Source organism: Sander lucioperca, chromosome 22 (genome assembly GCF_008315115.2).
Source record: "Sander lucioperca isolate FBNREF2018 chromosome 22, SLUC_FBN_1.2, whole genome shotgun sequence".
NCBI classification, from domain to species: Eukaryota; Metazoa; Chordata; class Actinopteri; order Perciformes; family Percidae; genus Sander; species Sander lucioperca.
The window spans coordinates 278,290-298,349 of NC_050194.1; the positions used below are offsets into that span (position 1 = coordinate 278,290).

The following is a 20,060-nucleotide window of genomic DNA, read 5'->3' on the forward strand; positions in this document are numbered from 1 at the left end:
ACACAATCACAGTCATTTGAATGTCCTCTTGCCCAAAGCATCTCTTCAGTGGGCTTATTGTAGAAAAACCTTTCAACTGGCTGCAAGGCAAATACATTTAGTTCATTTCAACAAAGGCTGCCATTTTGGCACAATGGAGTTAAAGTAATGTTCAGGTTCAAAAATAATGTTAGCACCATGATGTGGCAGTACATACTGTAAAACATTGCACCTCTTTGCAAAAGTCAATCAACAATAAATGCATTAACATGAATAGGGCTTGGCATTAAAATGACCTAGTGCCTCATCCATTGCTTATTATGACACTCACTGGCAAATTCACCAAAGGATTTTTGGTAAATGGCCTTTTGCGACAAAAGGAATCCGTGTAATATTCAAAGCACCCATAAAGGGTAAAATGCCCCCCTAAATGCGCTGCCAAGCAAATACCATCTCTGCGCTCATCTGCTATTTGCACTAGGGCTGAGCGATTTGGCTTATAAATGATATCTCAATATTTTTAGACCATGTCACGAGATATATCTATCTATCTACAAGTGTTTGATTTAACCCTGTATGGTCATACCAGTGTAATCACTCTAGTTAACTAATCTGAACTTAGAGGGAACACAGCTTGTGTATGAAATTTTAGAGAGCTATTATTTTGAAATTCCAAATCAGAATGTCCTGATATTGTCTAAATATAACGCTGAGGTGGACTGCTATCATTTTGAGGTGAAATTGGTCTTTGAAAACAGGGAGTTTTTCAATGACACTCTGAGGTGGTGCACTGTCATTTTTAAGTTAGATTAGTCTTTAGAAATGTACTTTAGTTTTAAATTATTATTCACACAATTGAAATTCAATTTCTCTCTGAAGTACAGTTTGAAGGCGACATTTATTATTTTTTAATTATTAGTTGAATTTATTATTTATGAATTTATTTATCATTGACAGACTGACTGCCTGAGCTGTTAGCAATTGTTGCTTTCAGCCATGCTTGTTGTTGCTATGCGTGATGGTATGACGTCATTGTGTCAACAAGCCAGAATATTATCATTATCACAATATGATTTTTTAGCATATTAAAAATCAAACCAGTATTACTGTGAATGATATGATATGGCACTCCTTTAATTTGCACATATTGAAATGAGGTAATATGCATACATTTGGTGCAAAATTGGCCCCTTTCTTTGCTAATGAGCCTCATTGCTTAAATAGTCCAATTCACAAAGATCAGTGCTAATAGCCATATGCAATTAAAGTAAAATTATAAGCGTCTTTTGAGAGTCTGTGGTAACTGAAGCGCATTTATAAGGGATGTCAGAGGTGGCATTGAATGATATTTTTCTTTTATCCTCCACTTTAAATCATGCCATCTTTTACAGTCTGAAAGTGTGAGTTTAAAAACACCAACAGCACTGACAAACTGAAAATGTTCACTTTTTTTCTCTCTGCCATTGTTTTGCCTTATGTGATGTTGGCGCAAAAGGCAACAAGTATACTTTGCTACATAAATAATTGCAATAACATGCAGAAAAAGGGCAAATTGCACTCCGCTGCAAAACTTTATGGGCCTGTTTGTGCTGTAACATCAATAGCGCAATACCTTCTGTGAATCGGACCTCAAGACGGGGCAGATAACAGTTGCAAGTGATGCACAATTTATGGTGCTATCAGTGGCCGCAATCCATTCTTTGTGAATGTCTGTGTTTCTTACCTTGTGCAATGCCGAGTGCTGCGTACACCCCCACCCTCATATGAACATTCTCCTTAGTCATATTTGTTGAGGCGTCATTGGTCCACTGGCTGAGCCAGATGTTTGCTCCGATGGCCGCTGCGCTCTGGCAGCCATACAGGAAACAGATGAGCACTGACAGCAGAATTCCCACCGCCTTGGCATATTCCAGGTACACCTTTGTTTTCACCTGTTAGGAGTGACAGAGTTCAGTCGAGGTCACCTCAATGACAAAGGTATAAAAATGACAATGATGTGTTATTATGTATATAATTAAGATTAAGAGATTAAGATTAACTTTATTGTCAACATACAACATGTTACAACAATATACCAATAAAATACGACAAACTATAATATGACCCTAATGGTGTAATATATAATATATATATTACACCATTAATATATATATATGTATATATATATATATATATATATATATATATATATATATATATATATATATATATATATATATATATCAGTGCAGTGATAACAACTCTATAAAAGATCAAGAAATAAATCTGCATCAACATCAGGTGCAACAATAACTATTTTAATTATTAATGGTAATAGTGTAAGATTGAGAAAATTTGAGAATATAATGAAAAGGAATTACAGATTTGGTACAGTCTATACTTTGTAAGTGAGGTAATTTGGTGTAAAAAAATATAACAGAATAAAAAAAAGGCAAAATGTCTATCTGTATATCTGAAAATAGAAATGGACAATGGGACAGGACATTTTCATGAGAAAAGACTGACCCTGCCTGTTTCCATGGTCTCTGTCTGGATGAGTTTCTGCATATCCTGTGGTTTCTTCTTCTCTTGTTGCTCGGAGTGTTTCCTCTGGCTGCAGCCATGTCTCCTCACTGAGCGGGATCTGAGGTTCTCCCCATCTGCTGAAATGATGCTGATCTGCCTGTAAAGGAGGGAGAAAGGATAATGTCCATGTATGGCACTTATTTGGAAGATGCCATATATAAAAAAATTCCATCAGAAGAACATTTAAGAATATGTCTCCAGTATGTGTTGTATGACCAAATAGTAATATCCAGTCAGTTGCAGTTTAGTGAAATGGCTCCCCTGTCTAAATTTTATTCATTAATCTTATTTATGAGAAAAGGGCAGAATATATCAAAACTAGGGCTGGGCAATATATTGATATTATATCGATACTGTGATATGAGACTAGATATCGTCTTAGATTATGGATATTGTAATATCGTGATATGACATAAGTGTTGTCTTTTAATGGTTTTAAAGGCTGCATTACAGTAAAGTGATGTACTTTTCTGAACTTACCAGACTGTTCTATTATTTGCCTTGTCCCACTTAGACATTATGTCCACATTACTGATGATTATTTATCTAAAATCCAAGTGTGAAAATATTTTTTTAGAGCACCAATTGTCAACCCTAGAATATCGCTGCAATATCGATATTGAGGTATTTGGTCAAGAATATCGTAATATCTGATTTTCTCCCTATCGCCTAGCTCTAATAAAAACAATATCTAGCCTTGTAGGTAATGATAAAGAAATATTTCCTCTACCTTATGAACTCTCTCTTGGTTTCATTAATCACCGGCTCATTGTCCACCATATCTGTGTGGTTGCTAAGGGCATCGTCAGGGAACAATTCCTCATCTTGGATTAACTCCTCTGTAAAAGCAATGTTAGCAGTATGTTTTTTTAAAGAAGCTCAACCATAAAATATGAGATATCAGGTGAAATAAGAGTGAAGGAAGTGATGCTCTACCAGTGGCCTCTTCTTCCTCAACAATGTCCTCCAGGGCATAGTTCCTTAGAAACTCTGCGAAGGCTCCGTTCTGTTTGAGCAGCTCCTGGTAGGAGCCCATCTCTGACACCCTGCCCTCCACCATCACCATTATGTTATCCACCTGAGGCAGGAAGCTGATGCCATGTGTCACTAGAATACGTGTCTGGAGTCAAACAACAAAAGAAACCTTGTTATCTAATAAACTACACACATAACAACATTACAGACAAACATAGGCACACCTTTTATTACAAGCACAACCTCAATGACATCATCAGGAATGTAATATGTGCACTTTCCTGGCAGAATCCAGCAAGAGAGGAACTCAACTAGCTCTTATCAGAAACTGGTGTCATAACAAAACAAAACACAGTGATATACTGATAAAAGATATAATTTACTCTTTGGTAAAAAGATAAGATACAACTTCCTCTATTGAAACAAGAGTCAACAGACATGCTAGCAGTTCTGTGAGGCTGTACTTAAGCACAGTGGTGCTTTGAGCTGTGTCATATATTGACTAACCATACAGTATATTGTAGTTCATTTACCTCTGCAGTGTTGTGTAAAGGGGCTTTTTATATCACAAACTGATGCAAGTACATTTCTTAATGAAAAGATGAAAACCTGGATTTAGACTCTCCTCACCTTGCTCTTCAGCACCCCCTCTGGACCGATGAGGTTGTCAAAGATGTGTTTGGCTACGTGGGCGTCCACAGCTGACAGCGGATCGTCCAGGAGGTAGACATCGGTGTCGCTGTACAGAGCTCGGGCCAGACTCACCCTCTGTCTCTGCCCACCAGAGAGGTTGATGCCCTGCACGATTAAGACACATCAGCAGAAACGCTTTAATCACTGTGTGACCGGGGGTGGGCTCTTCAAAAACAGAAATAAAAGTGTGTTACTTAGTAGGAGAACGGAAAATGAAAGTGTTTCTCTTTTTTGTACCTTCTCGCCTATCTCAGTCATATCACCTCCAGGCAGCACTTCCAGGTCAGGAGTTAAGGCACAGGCTTCCAGAACGCACTGGTACTTCTGCTCATTGTAGGGTTTCCCAAACAGGATGTTGTCCCGCAGCGTGGCATTCTGTATCCAGGCCTGCTGGGGTACGTATGCCACTGATCCCTAATAGAGGAAAGGAGAGGCCGACAAACTGGCAATAATCAACCCTTAACATGCGTTTTTTTTCCCAGAATATAGCTACCTCTATATCCTACCAAATCAGTCCTCCTAGACCATAGACATATTCTACAGATTATGTCTAGAGAGATATAGTGTTAAATTAGTCTATTAATTGCTACCTCTTTGAATTACTGTGTAAAAAGTTGTGAATGTTATAGTTATAATGTTATACAGTATGTAAACTGTAGACAAATTGTATTGACATTTTTTCAGTTCATCAGTTCAAACATATTTGGAAATACACTTAATCACGTTCTTGCCATGAGTAAGATAAGACGATCAATACCACTCCCATGTGTTTAGCATGCAGACATGTGAGTAGTATCGATCCTATCAAATTGTACTGGGCCCTAAACACCTCATAAGCTCATTATCTAAAGATATTGCTACTCTGGATGGCATTGCCCTAACCTCCAGCACAAATCTTGGAGGTATTTTTGATCAGGATATATCCTTTAACGCCCACATAAAACAAATTTCAAAAACAGCCTTTTTCCACCTGCGTAACATTGCCAAAATTAGGCACATTCTGTCTCAAAACGATGCTGAAAAACTAGTGAATGCATTTGTTACTTCAAGGCTGGACTATTGCAGTTCTTTATTATCAGGATGCCCAAACAAGTCTCTTAAAGGTCCAGACACACAAAGCCGATAATCGGCCGTCGGACAGTCTGGCGAGGTCAGTGACTCGAGTCTGTTTGGTGTGTTCCGTGCCGTCGTCCGTCGGAGGGGCCGTCGGCCTTCATTTTGGCCGATTTGACATGCATAATCGGCGGGGCGGGCACTGCCGGCAGTCGGACTCAAATGACCCATCTGATTGGTAGAGTGCTAATCCGGAAACGGGTAGCAGAATGAGTCTAGAGACTAGAGTCTCTCAAAATCTGACGAAAATCATTTAAACTGACCTTTGTCGATCTGAAATGAAGACAGAAATTGAAATTCAGGAGAAACCAGACCCACGTGACGCGTTCGTCCAATCAGCTGCCGGTTTTCATTTTTGGGCGACAATACAGATTAGCTGTGGAGACGTATTACGTCTCATCGCTTTGGTGTGTTCCGAGGCACTTTTTTGACCAACTCGGGGAGAGTGATCAGTCCAACTGCCTTTTCTGCCGAGGGTCGGCTGTCTGGTCGGTGTGTCTCGACCTTAAGACTCTCTAGTTGATCCAGAATGCTGAGGCGCGTGTTCTGACAAGAACTAAAAAAAGAGATCATATTTCTCCTGTATTGGCTTCTCTGTAAAATCCAGAATTTAATTTAAATCCTTCTTCTGACCTACAAAGCTCCTAATGGTCAGGCACCATCATATCTTAAAGCGCTCATAGTACCCTATTGCCCCACTAGAGCACTGCGCTCCCAGAATGCAAAGTTGTGATTCCCAGAGTCTCCAAAAGTAGAATGTGAGCCAGAGCCTTCAGCTATCAGGCTCCTCTCCTGTGGAACCAGCTCCAAGTTGCGGTTTGAGAGGCAGAAACCGTCTCCACATTTAAGAGTAAGCTTAAAACTCTCCTCTTTGATAAAGTTTATAGATAGGGCTGGTCAAGGTTTGCCTTGGACCAGCTCTTAGTTATGCTGCTATAGTTTTAGAATGCGGGGGACTTCCTTTGATACAATGAGCTCCTCTCTCCTCTCTCTCTCCATCCGTGTGCCATTATGTCCCATTTATGCTTGTTACTAACTTAGCTCTGGGGAGTTTATTCCTTGGAGTCCTTATGCTTTCTCGCCACGCAGATTTCCTTGGATTGTGGTGGCACTTGCTGCCATGGTCCTGCTCGATGCCCTGCTACGCCCTACTACTATTACTTCTAGTCATAGTTCTATTGTATTGCTACTATAATTGCCACTGTGCCTCATACCAACTGCTATAATTATTATGAAATCATATTTCTGTATCTGTGTGTATGTTTCCCAACTGGCAGAGGCAGATGGCCACCCACCAAAAGTCTGGGTCTGTCTGAGGTTTCTGCCTGTTAAAAGGAAGTTTTTCCTTGCCACTGTTGCACTAAAAGCTTGCTCTTGGGAGGGAAATGTTGCGTCTTTGTAAATTATAGAGTGTGATCTAGGCCTACTCTATCTGTAAAGTGTCCTGAGATAACTTCTGTTATGATTTGACACTATAAATAAAATAAAATTATTGTGAAACTCACTGCAAAAAAGCAAATTATTTCCTAAAATGTTAAATTATTCCTCTAACATTGTCAGCAAAAATATACATAGAAAGACATTAATAATGAAGTAATTAATTATTTTATATTATGATTATAACGGGTCTTTAATTATTTATTTAATTTATTTGATGATTTTAAAAAACACCGGACAGCAGTAATTACATTCTGTAGGCCGACATTAAAAATCACTGAGGATAAAAACAAAATGAAGTCCGAAGACTAATTTTCATTGTCGTAAAACAGCACAACAATCAAGACAAGACAACAGACATTACAATCAACATATATACAGTAAGCAGGTGGCGGAGTAGCTACGTCAACATGATTTTTGTTTCTTGGTCATAAAAATTTGAGTTGAAATTGAAAATTGAAATTCTACATGGTACTTTGTAACCATTTACATTTTTAAGGCCACTTTAAACATGCTCAGTGAAACACTCAGTTTCAGATTTGTGGGCACTGTAGAAAAATGTGTTTTTGCCTATTAAAATATTAAATCGGAAAGGAATAAAATCTGTCAAGCTACATCTTTTAAAGTGGCTATGATTTTCTCTCTCTAATAATTAAAGTGGCCATATTATGCTCATTTTCAGGTTCATAATTGTATTTTGAGTTTGTACCAGAATAGATTTACATGGTTTAATTTTCAAAAAACACACAACAGCTCCTCTTTTCACCCTGTGTTCAGGTCTCTGTTTTAGCTACAGAGTGAGACCTCGCACTGCTCTAACATCTTTGTTGGCAGTCGCACATGCGCAGTAGCTAGGTAAGATCACATCATCTAGCTAGCTGTTTGTTTCTACAACTTCAGTAGTACAAGGCAGGATTAGCCGGGAGACTTCTTCTAAACGAGGGCACACTTCCAATTTTGCGTGGAATACCTGCAGAATAGGGACATATAAGTAGTTCTTTTGTAGATTATGGTAAACTAGTGTGTGTTGTAGCAGTGTTTTGCCATTCATAACAAGCTAGCATGCTACGGTTAGCCACCTCATTTCGGCTAGTGACGTAAAAAGCCCTGTCGATTTTGAACAGCTCACCCAGAGACTGAAGGCAGGACACATTCAGAAACCCGTATCTCACTCAAAACAGCATGGATGTTTTTTTTCCAAGTTTGTATGCGTGTGGAAGCACCAGAGACACAAAATAGCACCCCAAATCCCAGAAAAGTGTTTTTTTCATAATATGGGCACTTTAGTTAAGTCCTTTGGTACCATGCTTTTTTACAATTTTGTAAGTGAGCAGCTTTTCATATAAGTGATTCTTTTAAGATTTTCGAAATGAACAGGATCAAGATGTGTACGTGGGTGAACTTTTAATAATAATATCCTTATCAATTTATTTTGAGCCTATTGAAGTTTGCTTTCAAAGCGTTGTGATAATCAGGTATACCAGGAGATGGCAGCATAACCAAAATTAAATTTGGATTAGAACTCCAGCTAATGTGTAAAGAACTGGTCTGTCCAGAAAGGTGGCTTCTCTGGTTAGGAACCTTATTATTTGATTTACCTTGGTGAGGGCTTTTAAAACCATAGTTTCACCCAATAAAAACCTGTCTCAAATGCAGCCTAGATAATTTACACTGTATTTAGCAGTTATATAGCCTGGGTAAACCCTGACGGACTTCCGGCAAATTTGAGATTTGCTCTGCAAGTCAGTCTGGCGAAGAGCCCATTCAAACCCATTTCCAATGTCCCCAAAATCGAGGCACCAATCACAACCGCTGAGGCGGGCTTTACACCAATCACAACCGTTGAGGCGGGCTTTAAGCGCCGACGGTAGCCCAGCGACGGCGAGCAGCTTTTTGTTTACATTCAACATGATGGCTACCGAAGCGCAGCGTCACCCGGATCATTGGTCTGATTGGTTGGACTATCCAATGCGCATTGTCCGTTGGTGACGCCCCTTTGGAAATGAACTGTCAATGAACCTTTCCCAGACCCACTCTCAGTTACAACTGAGAAGGGTCTGGTGTCAACCAGGCTAGCAGTTATATGGAAGTCTCCAACTTTAAGCATAACATCTGCTGACCTTGCTAATTTTATTTTAGAACCAAAAAGAATGGGTTTACTTATGTGCATGGGATAATCTTTCATCTGACAGCCATGTATTTACATTTTGCAGATCCTTACTGAAGGTATTCTCAACCACTTTCTTATTTGTATGTGCTACCAATAAAACAGAATCACCAGCATTTAAAAACAATTTCATGCAGCAGCTGCTATTAAGGAATGTATGTATAATAAACATATTAGAGACCCCAGGATACTACCCTGAGGTACCCCACATGCAATGATTCTTGAGTGTCAACCATTTTAATGCAATTGGATAGGTATGACTGGACCCACTTTAGTGATAGCCCACTAAAACCCATTGCTCTTAATTTCATCAATACAATGCTGTGATCTACTGTATCAAATGTTTTCTGCAAATCCAGCATTATCATAGCACATAACCTAGCTCCATTGACTTTCTTTTGTAATGAGGTCTGTTAGATATAGCAATCATGTCACCTCTAGTAGAAAGTTACTGGTTACTTGTTAGTTTAATATCAATTTTGTTTGTGAAATGCTTTTATGTTTGAACAACGAAACCTGTTAGCCCTATAATACTATTTCATTGTCACAGATTTGCCATATTGCCTTTTACCTTTTGTGCATTTTTTTTCATTCCTAAAAAAGAAAGTGAATGAGTAGCTGAGTACTTGTTTTGTGAATGATATTTACATAACTTGTGAAACACTCTGCTCTTCACTGCCCCTTCTACACCACTTGTGTGAAAACTTGTGCATACAGCTCTATATAAACAAAGTCCAACTGACCGATTGATTTCCCTCTTTTTTCCCCATTTTTGTAAATGTACGTACACATGGTGCCATTGCATAACAGAGCTGGTACTCTCACATGACTAGCATGAATATATTAAAAGTCAAGGAAATGTGAGCAACACATCTCGTGTCGGTGTGTGAATGAACTAAGAGAAAGACTCTAAAATGCTCCTTAGAGCTGAGTTGAACTGCTGAGTTGGGTGATTATTCTCTGTGGGTTCCTTACGACAAGCAACCCATTTTACATTACACAACATTGATCAATTGGTTACTTAAAAATATTGATTAGTATAGCTAAGGAAGAAAAGAGAACATAAAGAAGATAAATTAACCTGTTACTTGCTTGTTTGTTATACAGAACATGAAATGAAGTCCTACCCGAATAGAAACCTCTCCCTCCAGTTTTTCCACTTCACCGAGCAGCGCAGAGAGTAGGGAGGACTTTCCACAGCCAACGTGGCCTACCACTGCCAGCAGGGAGCCATTAGGCACCATCATGTTAATGCTACAAACACAAAGTCACCAATTACATGTTTTAGCCTCAGTTATGACAAAAAAGACACATAACATGCATAACATACATACTTGTGCAGAATAGGGGGATCTCCTTTAGCCCAGGCAAATTTCCCATTGACAACTGTCACTGAAAACTCTGTTGAGCAAGAACATGTCATAAATATATTTTCAGCATCTTTAGAATTAGTGACAGCAAGATGCAATGAGAAAGGATAAAAGACTGGAAGGTATTTCCGTATAACTTGAGTATTAGTCTTATAAAAGCTCTTCAGGCTCTGGGTGAAAGATACAAGTGGGAAGCAGTGACATTATCCTAAAGCCTATGTAAAGAGACTATTGAGTTCACACAATGGAATGATGACAAATAATGACTGCACATTTTCTCAAGGTATTTCTCAACAACATGTTGTTTTAACCTTAAAGCTACATTGTGTAAGAATTTCTCCCATCTAGCGGTGAAATTGTATATGACAACCAACTGAATATTACTTTCTAGCCCTTCCTCCTACGGTGGCCGAACCCGAAATTAGCTCTCTCCATCGTTTACACGCAGCTGTTCTAGCCTCTCCAATATTAACTTTGGTTTTGCTGCTTTGCCTGTCGCATTGTCGTATTGATTCTCTTTTTCGCTTCCCTGGCGAGTAATCTCCCCCTTGCATTCGTCACGGTGCCAATATGTGTAAGAGGGCGAAATGCGGAGGTATGTCCCTCTTTGGCTAATGCATTTTAAAGATGGAGGCGCTACATGGCTGCCGTCATTCGAGTGAGTCGCTCGTATGTATTCTGAATGATTCTGAATGGCAGATTCTACGCTCACGAGAATACTTTGATTAGTTGGTGGAAGTAATTACACATGAATGAGTACATATTTGTGAAAGAACAAAGGGGTTTTTGCTAAGAATCAACTCAAAAAATTACACAATGTAGGTTTAACCAAAGGAGGAGCAGTGTTTATATTTACCTGCGGCTGTGTTCTTTCTGTCTACTGAATTTGGGTCCAGTTCATCATGACTCAGGAAATTTTGGATTCGTTTCAGTGAGACGCTGGCCTGTGACACAGAATAAACACACAGACACTCAATAAAACCTTTCAACAAACATGCAGAAAAGGGAGGGGAAAAAAGTAAATAAAAAGAATAAAAAGTTCTTACCTGAACGATGCTGCTGATGACTTGGGGAAGCATGTTGAGAGGAAACCTGAGGATGTTGAAGAGTGAGAGTGACACAAAGGCCTTCTCCGCATCCAGGGTGTTATTCTCATCCACAGTCACATACACGGCAAACGATGTCAAGGCAACCTGAAAACACATCGGAAAACAGGCCGCTTAGACGTCAAGGTCAATTAGTTTACTGTAGAGATGTACAGCAGTCAGTGTTGTGGGGCTACACACACTGTCACATTTATCCCAGTCAACCAGTGACTCAGCAATGACCTTATTATCAACAGCTGGATATTCACCACATTACAGAATCTACAGAGTTTATAATCTGCAGTGTATATTAGTATATACACTGCCTTTTGGCTGGTAAAGTGTGTATTTATCTGATAAATAAAACATATATGACGACGGAATCAATCAACCAACAGCTTAAATAAATGCTGTCATGTGAACTCTAAAACTTAATGTAACAACTGGTGTAGATGCCAGTCAAAATAAAAAAGAGCTGTTTTTTTATTCACACTGCTCACATATTGTTTCCTTGGTTGTTGTGGCATACACACATACATTTCTCTGCTTTATTTGAACAAATCTATTAACAAATCTATTATTATTACTGGGGTCAGTAAGCAGGTAGTCACCTGATGAAAAGTGGTGTGAAATGTTGCTATGGCATTTGCACTTGAGTGTGTCAAAGTTTGCAGTAAATAATTCACGATTTGTCTCTTGTGTTGTCAAGAGGGGGGCCAGTTTTAAGATTATTTACCCATCATTTCTGCCAGCACGTCATGTTGTGTAAATGGTGCCTGAAGTTCCAGAAATTATATTACTGCAAACTGGTGCAGCATAATCCAACAGTTTGAAGCCAAACGACTGCACAATGAGACCTACAATTTTACACTAACTGTTCTGCATTTGGTCTGCACTCCAACTGTGGCAAGCCGATGCCACTTTCAAATGCTGACTTAAATACTCAAAATATGGGAAGAGCACACTTATAAGACTCGCTCAATAAGGTTGCAAATTTCAGAAGAGTCTAATGACAACAATAAGTCCAAACCTTTCACCCACAACAGATCCACACTGACCCTTCTCTCCAAGCATGATCATAAATAAATAAATACCAACTCTCACTTTCTATTGGCAGATAATATAAAAAGACTTGGATTAAGATTAGGGGCTAAAAACTTCACTGAGAGATTCTTAATGGCCATGATGCCAGGATGTAACATTCTCATATTTACAACATGTACGTGTTGTTAATATACAGAAACTTCAGTTTCTAAACCAATTAACTGTTTATTCATCACATTATATCACTTTCTGGTTTGTATTTACAGCTGTCAAGCAGATTTATGGGCTTATGTAGCCTGCCTGGAGGCAACAAGAGTTCCTCTAACAAGCCCTAATTGGCAAACAACAGTGCAAATACTCATGTTGCCATCTTCAAAATACCAAACATGAAGACAATTTCGGAGACACTTGTGAAGCCTGTTTGGATTTGCTGGGTTTCACATTTAACTTTACTTCACACAAACAAATTTAAAAAGAAGGCCACAGCTGATCATGATGTTCACCAAATGCGTAATTTCTGACCAATACAGTTTCACAAAGCAGTCTCTTGAAAGGAAGTCAGCTTCCAGACATCTGGACTGGGCCTACCAGGAAAGGGGCACTGGTCCAGGCCATAGTAGACAGCGCTCCCAGGTAGGCTGTCTTGCGCAGCACTTGGAGCTCCTTTTGTCGAATGGCAAGGACCTTTTCTTTGAAGGAGTTCTCCCAGGCATATAGCTTTAGGACTTTGATTCCGTTTAGGATCTCGTTCATCAGCTTGATACGAGAGTCCTTGTACTGCATCTGCTCCACCTGGGAGAGAGGAAGAGGAGGATGAAGACAAGGACAAGAAGAAAAACTTCTGTTCTTTATCTGTGAATGAAAGTCACAAATTGGAAAAGCGGACAAGGGTAACTTCAATGAAGTGCAAATTCCATGAATAATGTAAAATTACATATTTCACACTTTTTTTTAAATTCAAACTTACACAATCAAAATGACACAACAAAAGCCATGCTGCTCTTGGTATCCACTAGACCCGACAGTGTTTGACCAAGGGTGGTGTGACATACTGGCTAATACCATGATTTCAAAGGATAACTTCACCTTTTTTTCTCTTCACATGAGTAAAAACAAAAACATAAGCAACCCTATTTTTTTGGAATAAATGTTTATATCATTGATGATGTTCCACTTAGTCTCACTAGGTCAATAGACAATAATGAAATTACTGTAAAATCCTGACTGCTCATACCTGGTAGGCTCGTGTCTTCATGGCAATGACAGCATTCAAGGGGATCAGCATGATCATGACAGCCACCCCAGCCAGCACAGATGGACCGAGGTTCTGTAAAATACTACAGAGTCAGTAAATCACTGCAAAAATAATTCAAACAAACACAGAGCTAAAGCAAAAGTCCCGTGTTCATTAAATATGTGTACATGTAAACAGAATATGGAGAGAAATGTCTAGTAGTAACTATCTACAGTAACCCACGTATAATTTGTGCACGTACCTGCCAAAGAAAATATAGTGCCAGCATGATCTGAAGAGGAGCAGACCACAACATGTTGAGGAAGGTGGTGAGGTCCATGAATCTCTGTGCGTCCACCGACATCAAATTGACTACCTCTCCCACTGTAGATGAACGCTTGGCAGCGTTAGTTATCACCAACGCCTGCAGAACAATGATGGGGGGGAGAACAACTGTAGTAAACACTGTAATAAATGTATTTTCTGTGAAGCGTAATGTAACATCTATAGAATAAAATGTGTTATATAATTTTGCTCACTTTATTGATAGAAGTGAAGTTTTTAAGGTCTCTTTTAAAGTGCATTTGTGAGCGTGCATGGTAAAACCACAGTCAGAAAACTATCTTAGCTATTTATCTGCATACCTTCCTGTAGATAGCTCCTATGACAGCTGTGCGTACATTCATGCCGGTGACAAAACAGTACTGAAAGTGTTGGTGAAGGATGAGAGTCTGCAAGAAGGCTGTGAAGAACATGAGGAAGGCCAGCGAGTAACCCCACCAATCAGGAGCACCCTTCTGTTTTGTGAACAAGATCAGCATCCTATAAGAGTAAAGATAATGAATATTATTTTAGAGGTGTAGTGTATAAGGCATTTCAGTAACAGTGAGAGTGATGTAAAATGATCTTATTTGGACAAAAATAAATTTAAAGTGCATTCAGTACTTTATCATTTAGCAACTAGTCACTAAACCTTTTATATAAAGATTTTCATTTCTTCTACTGAATTACTTATCAACTACTAACACCTGGTAAACATGCCTCAGACAGTGTGCTGTGAGACTTTGGGTTGGGCTAAATGGTGGAAAGTTGGGCTTAGGGTTAGCAACCCCAACCCATAAAAACCATATATGCTACAGAAACACAGATTAAAACCAAAATTGGCTGTCATGGCAGCAACTGCATCAAAAGGCACAAGACCAGAGAGGATGAAGGGCTGTCGATGCACTATGTTCCTGAAGGAAATACCTCAGGCCTGCGTAAATAGGAGACATTTCTGCACTTAGAAAGAACTGCTGACCCCTAAAATCTCTTTAAAAAATAAGCCAAACATTCATTAGACCAGTGGTTTTCAAAGTGGAGTCCGGGACCCCCAGGGTTTCTAGAAGAGGTTCCAGGGGGTCCTCAGCAAAAATGGAAATAATTTATTTTTAGTATTATCCCATAGATGGAGAAACAAAGTGTCTCCCCTGTGCTTTCTGACCACAGTCGGAAATCTGTAGCAGCAAAAGTTAACCCTCTCCTTGATTTCATGTTATTTATGAAGAAGGAGAACCAGGAAATGAGTAAGAGGAAATGCGACGCTACCAAGCCACAGCTGAGCAGACCAATCACAGTTGGCTAGAAAATTGTGTCACCTGTCATGGGGCCCAGTAGATTTTTGATGGCAGAGCCTGATACCAACTGCATGGCCTCGTGATAGGTCAAAACATAATTTTTTTACACTCTCAAGTGATGTTAAATTTTACTGTGTATTGATAAAAAAATAAATTTTAAGGGAATGTATTATTAAAGTTTACTTAAAAAGTTTGCACTAAGATAATTTAATAGTAAGTCATGCAAAAGTTATCATTAGTCGTGTTTCCATTCAATTGTCAAGGGAATCTTAAAGTGCTCATATTATGTTCATTTTCAGGTTCATAATTGTATTTAGAGGTTATATCAGAATAGGTTTACGTAGTTTAATTTTCAAAAAACACCGTCTGTTTTAGCTACAGAGTGAGGCATCACACTTCTGTACCATCTTTGTTGGGAGTTGCACATGCGCAGTAACTAGGGTTTGTTTGTTTTCTGTTGGAGATGGTAAGTCCCTTTGGGGTGGACTTTGGGTTTTTTCACTTTGTAAACCTATAACATGCACAAAAAAGATATATAACACAATAAAGAAAAGGGGAAAAGCCAAAAAGCATAATATGAGCACACAGAAGCGAAAATGTTGCAAAATAGAAATGAGAATTACGCGCGTTTTCCATCAACTGGTTTTAATAAACTAGGCAACAGCGTAATTTGGTCAGAAGTTGGTGCAATAGCTACCTATGGCTTTAACCTGCTAGTAAACAGAGGGGTTCAGGTCAGCTAGCATTGGCCATGTTTCATGCTGTCCGGAGATGAAGACATGTTATGGGTATATTTGTGTCATGTGAATTAAATGCTTGCTACAAAGTTCTAACGATATCCCATATCCCATTTAGCGCATCAACTCTTTTGACAACAAAAAAACTCAAGCGAGCTTTAAAACGTTTTTGCGCAATCAAGTAGGTTTTATTGAATTTTGTCATTTCCATCCAGCTTTTCTAATGCAATGCTTTACAATGTGCATAAAAATAAGTGGATGGATACACGGCTATTGAGATGCAAAAGCTATAGAGCACTTCATGAGTTCTTCATAATACATTCTGGACCTACAAGCCAATCCAGCACTTCCTATGTCACTGTATAAGTTAGAATATTGCAGGGTGCTCAAGCTTTTACTTCTTTTCTTCCTTATGTTGGTCTCAAATTTAAAATGTCTCAACATGGATCAAATATAAAGCAGTATAGCAAATCATGAGCTCTATTTTTTGAATAGGGCAGAAACATTACATAATATGAAAATAAGGTTTGTAAAAGAAAATGATCTGACAGGCAAACCAGCATGCAAAAACATGGACACAACATTCAAAAAGACACCCTTAAAATAGTATTTGGGAACATTGGAACAATGGTATCTTGTTGGTGTTCCAAACATGCAAATATGGTGTAGTAACGACAGCACGACAGTAAAATGTTATCTTCTTCTCTACCTGAGCAGCTGAGGGTTGACGAAGGTGATGACATCCTGCAGGAGCTTGTAGGCCGAGCCAATCAGAAAGTACGGGCCAAAGGCTCTGATGAGGGCACGTAGGAACGACGGCTGGCGGGAGGCAGCTTTGGGATTGGACAGCAGCACCTCTACTTCCTCTGGGCTGCTTTCACCTCCTCCTCCTCCGATGTGGTTTGTGGTCGACGGCAGGGGCTTAGAGTACACAGCCTGGCTGGATGTATTCACTTCACTGGAGAAATCATAATTTAGGAGGTTGTTTAATAGGAAAGAGACAGAGAGATGGAGAGATGGAGAGAATAACAGCTGTGTGAGGACGGGGAACTCTTATCAGTGTTTAGAAAGTACAAATAAGTAATTAAGTAAAGTATATTTATACAGCATCTTTCTAGAATGATTGTCACAAAGGATTTCATGTGTCAATAAAAACAGTGCAAGTCAGTATATCATACCAATAATAACAACAACAACACACAACAACAGCATAAAACATCAATGAAAGGCCTTAGGGAAGGCCTCATAGAAATATTGAAATCTACCCTGTATCTCACTGGCAGCCAAAGGTTGTGTCCAGGATGAGAAGAGTCCTTAAAGCGTGATTTATGTTTCTCCGTAGCTATGTACTTAGGAACGTGGAGACATGGACCCTACGCCGGACCCTACGCCATAGCCTGACGTGCATCACTCGAAAAATGTAACTACACGTGGCTTGGTAGCGTTACATTTCCCCCTACTCATTTCCAATCAAGGAAATCAAGGAGAGGGTTAACTTTTCCTGCTACAGGTTTCCCACCTTGGTCAAAAAGAACAGGGGAGACACTTTGTTTATCTCACTACACCTCTAGAGTCAGTACTCGCTCTGAAGCTAATCACCGTCACTTTCCCACTCGCTCTACCACACACTCCCCACGCACACACACATGCCGGCCCTGCTATTCTCTTAAAGAGATCGACGCACATACCAACGCACAAGTATAAACTTCAGGCCACTTAGGTAGGCTACGGCAAAAGCTCCGTGTGGAGCCTCTGCAGAACCTTAAATTTAAACACGCTTTAGAATGTGTTTGACTCTGCAGAGGCAGCGGGAATTGGACATGTCTACCAGGGAGGGAAAAGGGCAGCCGATCATTTTCTGTGCAAGGCAAGGCAGCTTTATTTGTATAGCACATTTCAGCAACAGGGCAATTAAAAGTGCTTTACATAAAACATTAAAGAGCAGTTAAAAACAATAAAAAAAATTAAAACATTAAAGAGCAGTTAAAAACGATGAAAAACGAGAATGAAATTTACAGTGCAGTATAAGAACAAGTTAACCAAGTCTAACTCGGCCCTCCCAGGTGACTTATACTTTAACTCATTTTCTGTTGCAACTCAGGTTCCAAACCTGGCCTCCCAGAGGACTTAACCAGTTCCAAACTGGGCCTTACAAAGGACTTAACAAGTTAACCGAGTCCAACTCGGGCCTCACAGAGGACTTATGCTTACTCTTTTTCTGTTGCAACACAGGTTCCAAACCTGACCTCCCAGAGGACTTATAAATTAACAATTATTTAAAGAAAAGCAACATCAAAAAGAAAGGTCTTCAGCCTTAATTTGAAAGAACTGAGAGTTGCAGCAGACCTGCAGTTTTCTGGGAGTTTGTTCCAGATATGTAGAGCATAAAAACTGAACGCTGCTTCCCCCTGTTTAGTTCCGACTCTGGGGACAGCAAGCAGACCTGTCCCAGACGACCTGAGAGGTCTGGATGGTTCATAGTGTAGTAGCAGATCAGAAATGTATTTTGGCCCTAAACCGTTTAGTGATTCATAAACCAGCAAAAGTATTTTGAAATCAATTCTTTGAGGCACTGGAAGCCAGTGTAAAGACTTCAGAACTGGAGTGATGTGATCCACTTTCTTGGTGTTAGTGAGGACTCGAGCAGCAGCGTTCTGAATCAGCTGCAGCTGTTTGATTGATTTTTAGGGAGACCTGTAAAGACACCGTTACAGTAGTCAAGTCTACTGAAGATAGTTCAGTTCAGGCAAGATGTAGTGTTAATGACTCTCTGAAGAGCTCTCCTGTCTGCGGCTGAGCAGCCGGCGTACCACTCTGAGATGCACTATGCCAGTACACTCTCGATGGAGGAGCAGTAGATAGCCACCAGCAGCTTCTCTCCCAGTCTGTTTTTCCTGAGCACTCTCAGGAAGTGTACTTGCTGCGGTGCCTAATGCAGGGTTAAATGAAGTAAACTGTTTTCTTAATAGCAGATATGTAGTCAGGTAGGAAAGCTAATCAATTTCACTGACAACTATATGAGACACACTCAAAGCTATTAATGATGTGTCATAGCTAAGCAGTAGTTCACTGTCAAGAAGTGGCTTAATAATAAACTGACTTAAGTTGTGGATAAATTACACGAAGGCTGCAAATAACAACTGTTTCATTATTGATTAATGCACTAATTGTTTTAGCTCCTAATTAAACTACATAAAACACATTTAATATGATAAGTCCCTTTGGCAAATCTGGATTATTGCAGTGGCAAGTAGTAATACAAAAAAATGTTGTAGGGTGTTCCTTGTCCTGTTTGTTCACAAGAATGTTCATTTGTTCAGAATGAGCTCAGGCAGTGAGACATAATGCAAGAAATGCTTTCATGTGAAAGGAATGTTTTATAAACTACACAAAATCTATTCTAATACCAGTTTAAAGCACAGGAGTTGGATTCCAGCAGTGAATTAACTGGCAACTACAGTTCAACAGGACAACTGTGATGGAATTCAGCTTAACCCCAAACAGGTTTCCAGATGACAAGTGAAAAGGCCTAATTAAGCTTTTCCATATCATTTTACAAGTTGTTCTCAAGTATTGTGAAAGCACAATGAAACTCTCACTCTCAGGAAAACTGCGGCACAGAGAGAGGAATCAGCCTGGTAGAGGTCAGAGTTCATCAGACTTTGTGTCGAGTGTGTTTGTGCATGACATTCGCTTTTCACCGGAGTAGCACAATGTAGAGCTGCAGTCCTGTTCTCTGTGACCAGGCAACTAAACTAATTTCTCCAGTATGTCATGAGCAAACTTAAACTGTGGAATGCAATATTACAGAGTAGACATGAGAGAAGTAGTTAATTCTGCAGCAGATTATACAGAGCGGTGGGGGTGGATTTAATCCCTCAAGGCCCTGACATTAAAAACAATAAAGACTCCACGAACATACAGAATACATCAGAGCAACAATGCTACAAAAGAAAGCAAAGCAATGCATGTTGTGTTCTCTGTGATGTCTGTTCTATCTACAGTATGTGCTGATGTGTGTGTATGTGTGGGTGTGTGTGTGAGT

At 39.5% G+C, this 20,060-nt stretch overlaps 1 protein-coding gene across 4 annotated transcripts in view; it reads right to left on the minus strand.

Moving 5' to 3' along the window:
• abcc3 (ATP-binding cassette, sub-family C (CFTR/MRP), member 3) overlaps window positions 1-20,060 on the minus strand; it is a 73,137-nt gene that overhangs the window by 14,758 nt on the left and 38,319 nt on the right. For all 4 annotated transcript variants that reach the window (XR_004896316.1, XM_035997306.1, XM_031291137.1 and 1 more), the window contains exons 8-22: window positions 16,725-16,973; window positions 14,307-14,484; window positions 13,925-14,086; window positions 13,663-13,755; window positions 13,017-13,220; window positions 11,346-11,492; window positions 11,156-11,243; window positions 10,264-10,330; window positions 10,057-10,183; window positions 4,450-4,626; window positions 4,150-4,317; window positions 3,481-3,664; window positions 3,275-3,383; window positions 2,485-2,641; window positions 1,703-1,910 (exon numbers count right to left, since the gene is read on the minus strand). Coding sequence is in view for 3 of the 4 variants with exons in the window: in XM_035997306.1 (XP_035853199.1) it covers window positions 1,703-1,910; window positions 2,485-2,641; window positions 3,275-3,383; window positions 3,481-3,664; window positions 4,150-4,317; window positions 4,450-4,626; window positions 10,057-10,183; window positions 10,264-10,330; window positions 11,156-11,243; window positions 11,346-11,492; window positions 13,017-13,220; window positions 13,663-13,755; window positions 13,925-14,086; window positions 14,307-14,484; window positions 16,725-16,973 (2,318 nt within the window). In the remaining variant the exon portion in view is untranslated. The remainder of the gene's footprint in view (window positions 1-1,702; window positions 1,911-2,484; window positions 2,642-3,274; window positions 3,384-3,480; window positions 3,665-4,149; window positions 4,318-4,449; window positions 4,627-10,056; window positions 10,184-10,263; window positions 10,331-11,155; window positions 11,244-11,345; window positions 11,493-13,016; window positions 13,221-13,662; window positions 13,756-13,924; window positions 14,087-14,306; window positions 14,485-16,724; window positions 16,974-20,060) is intronic.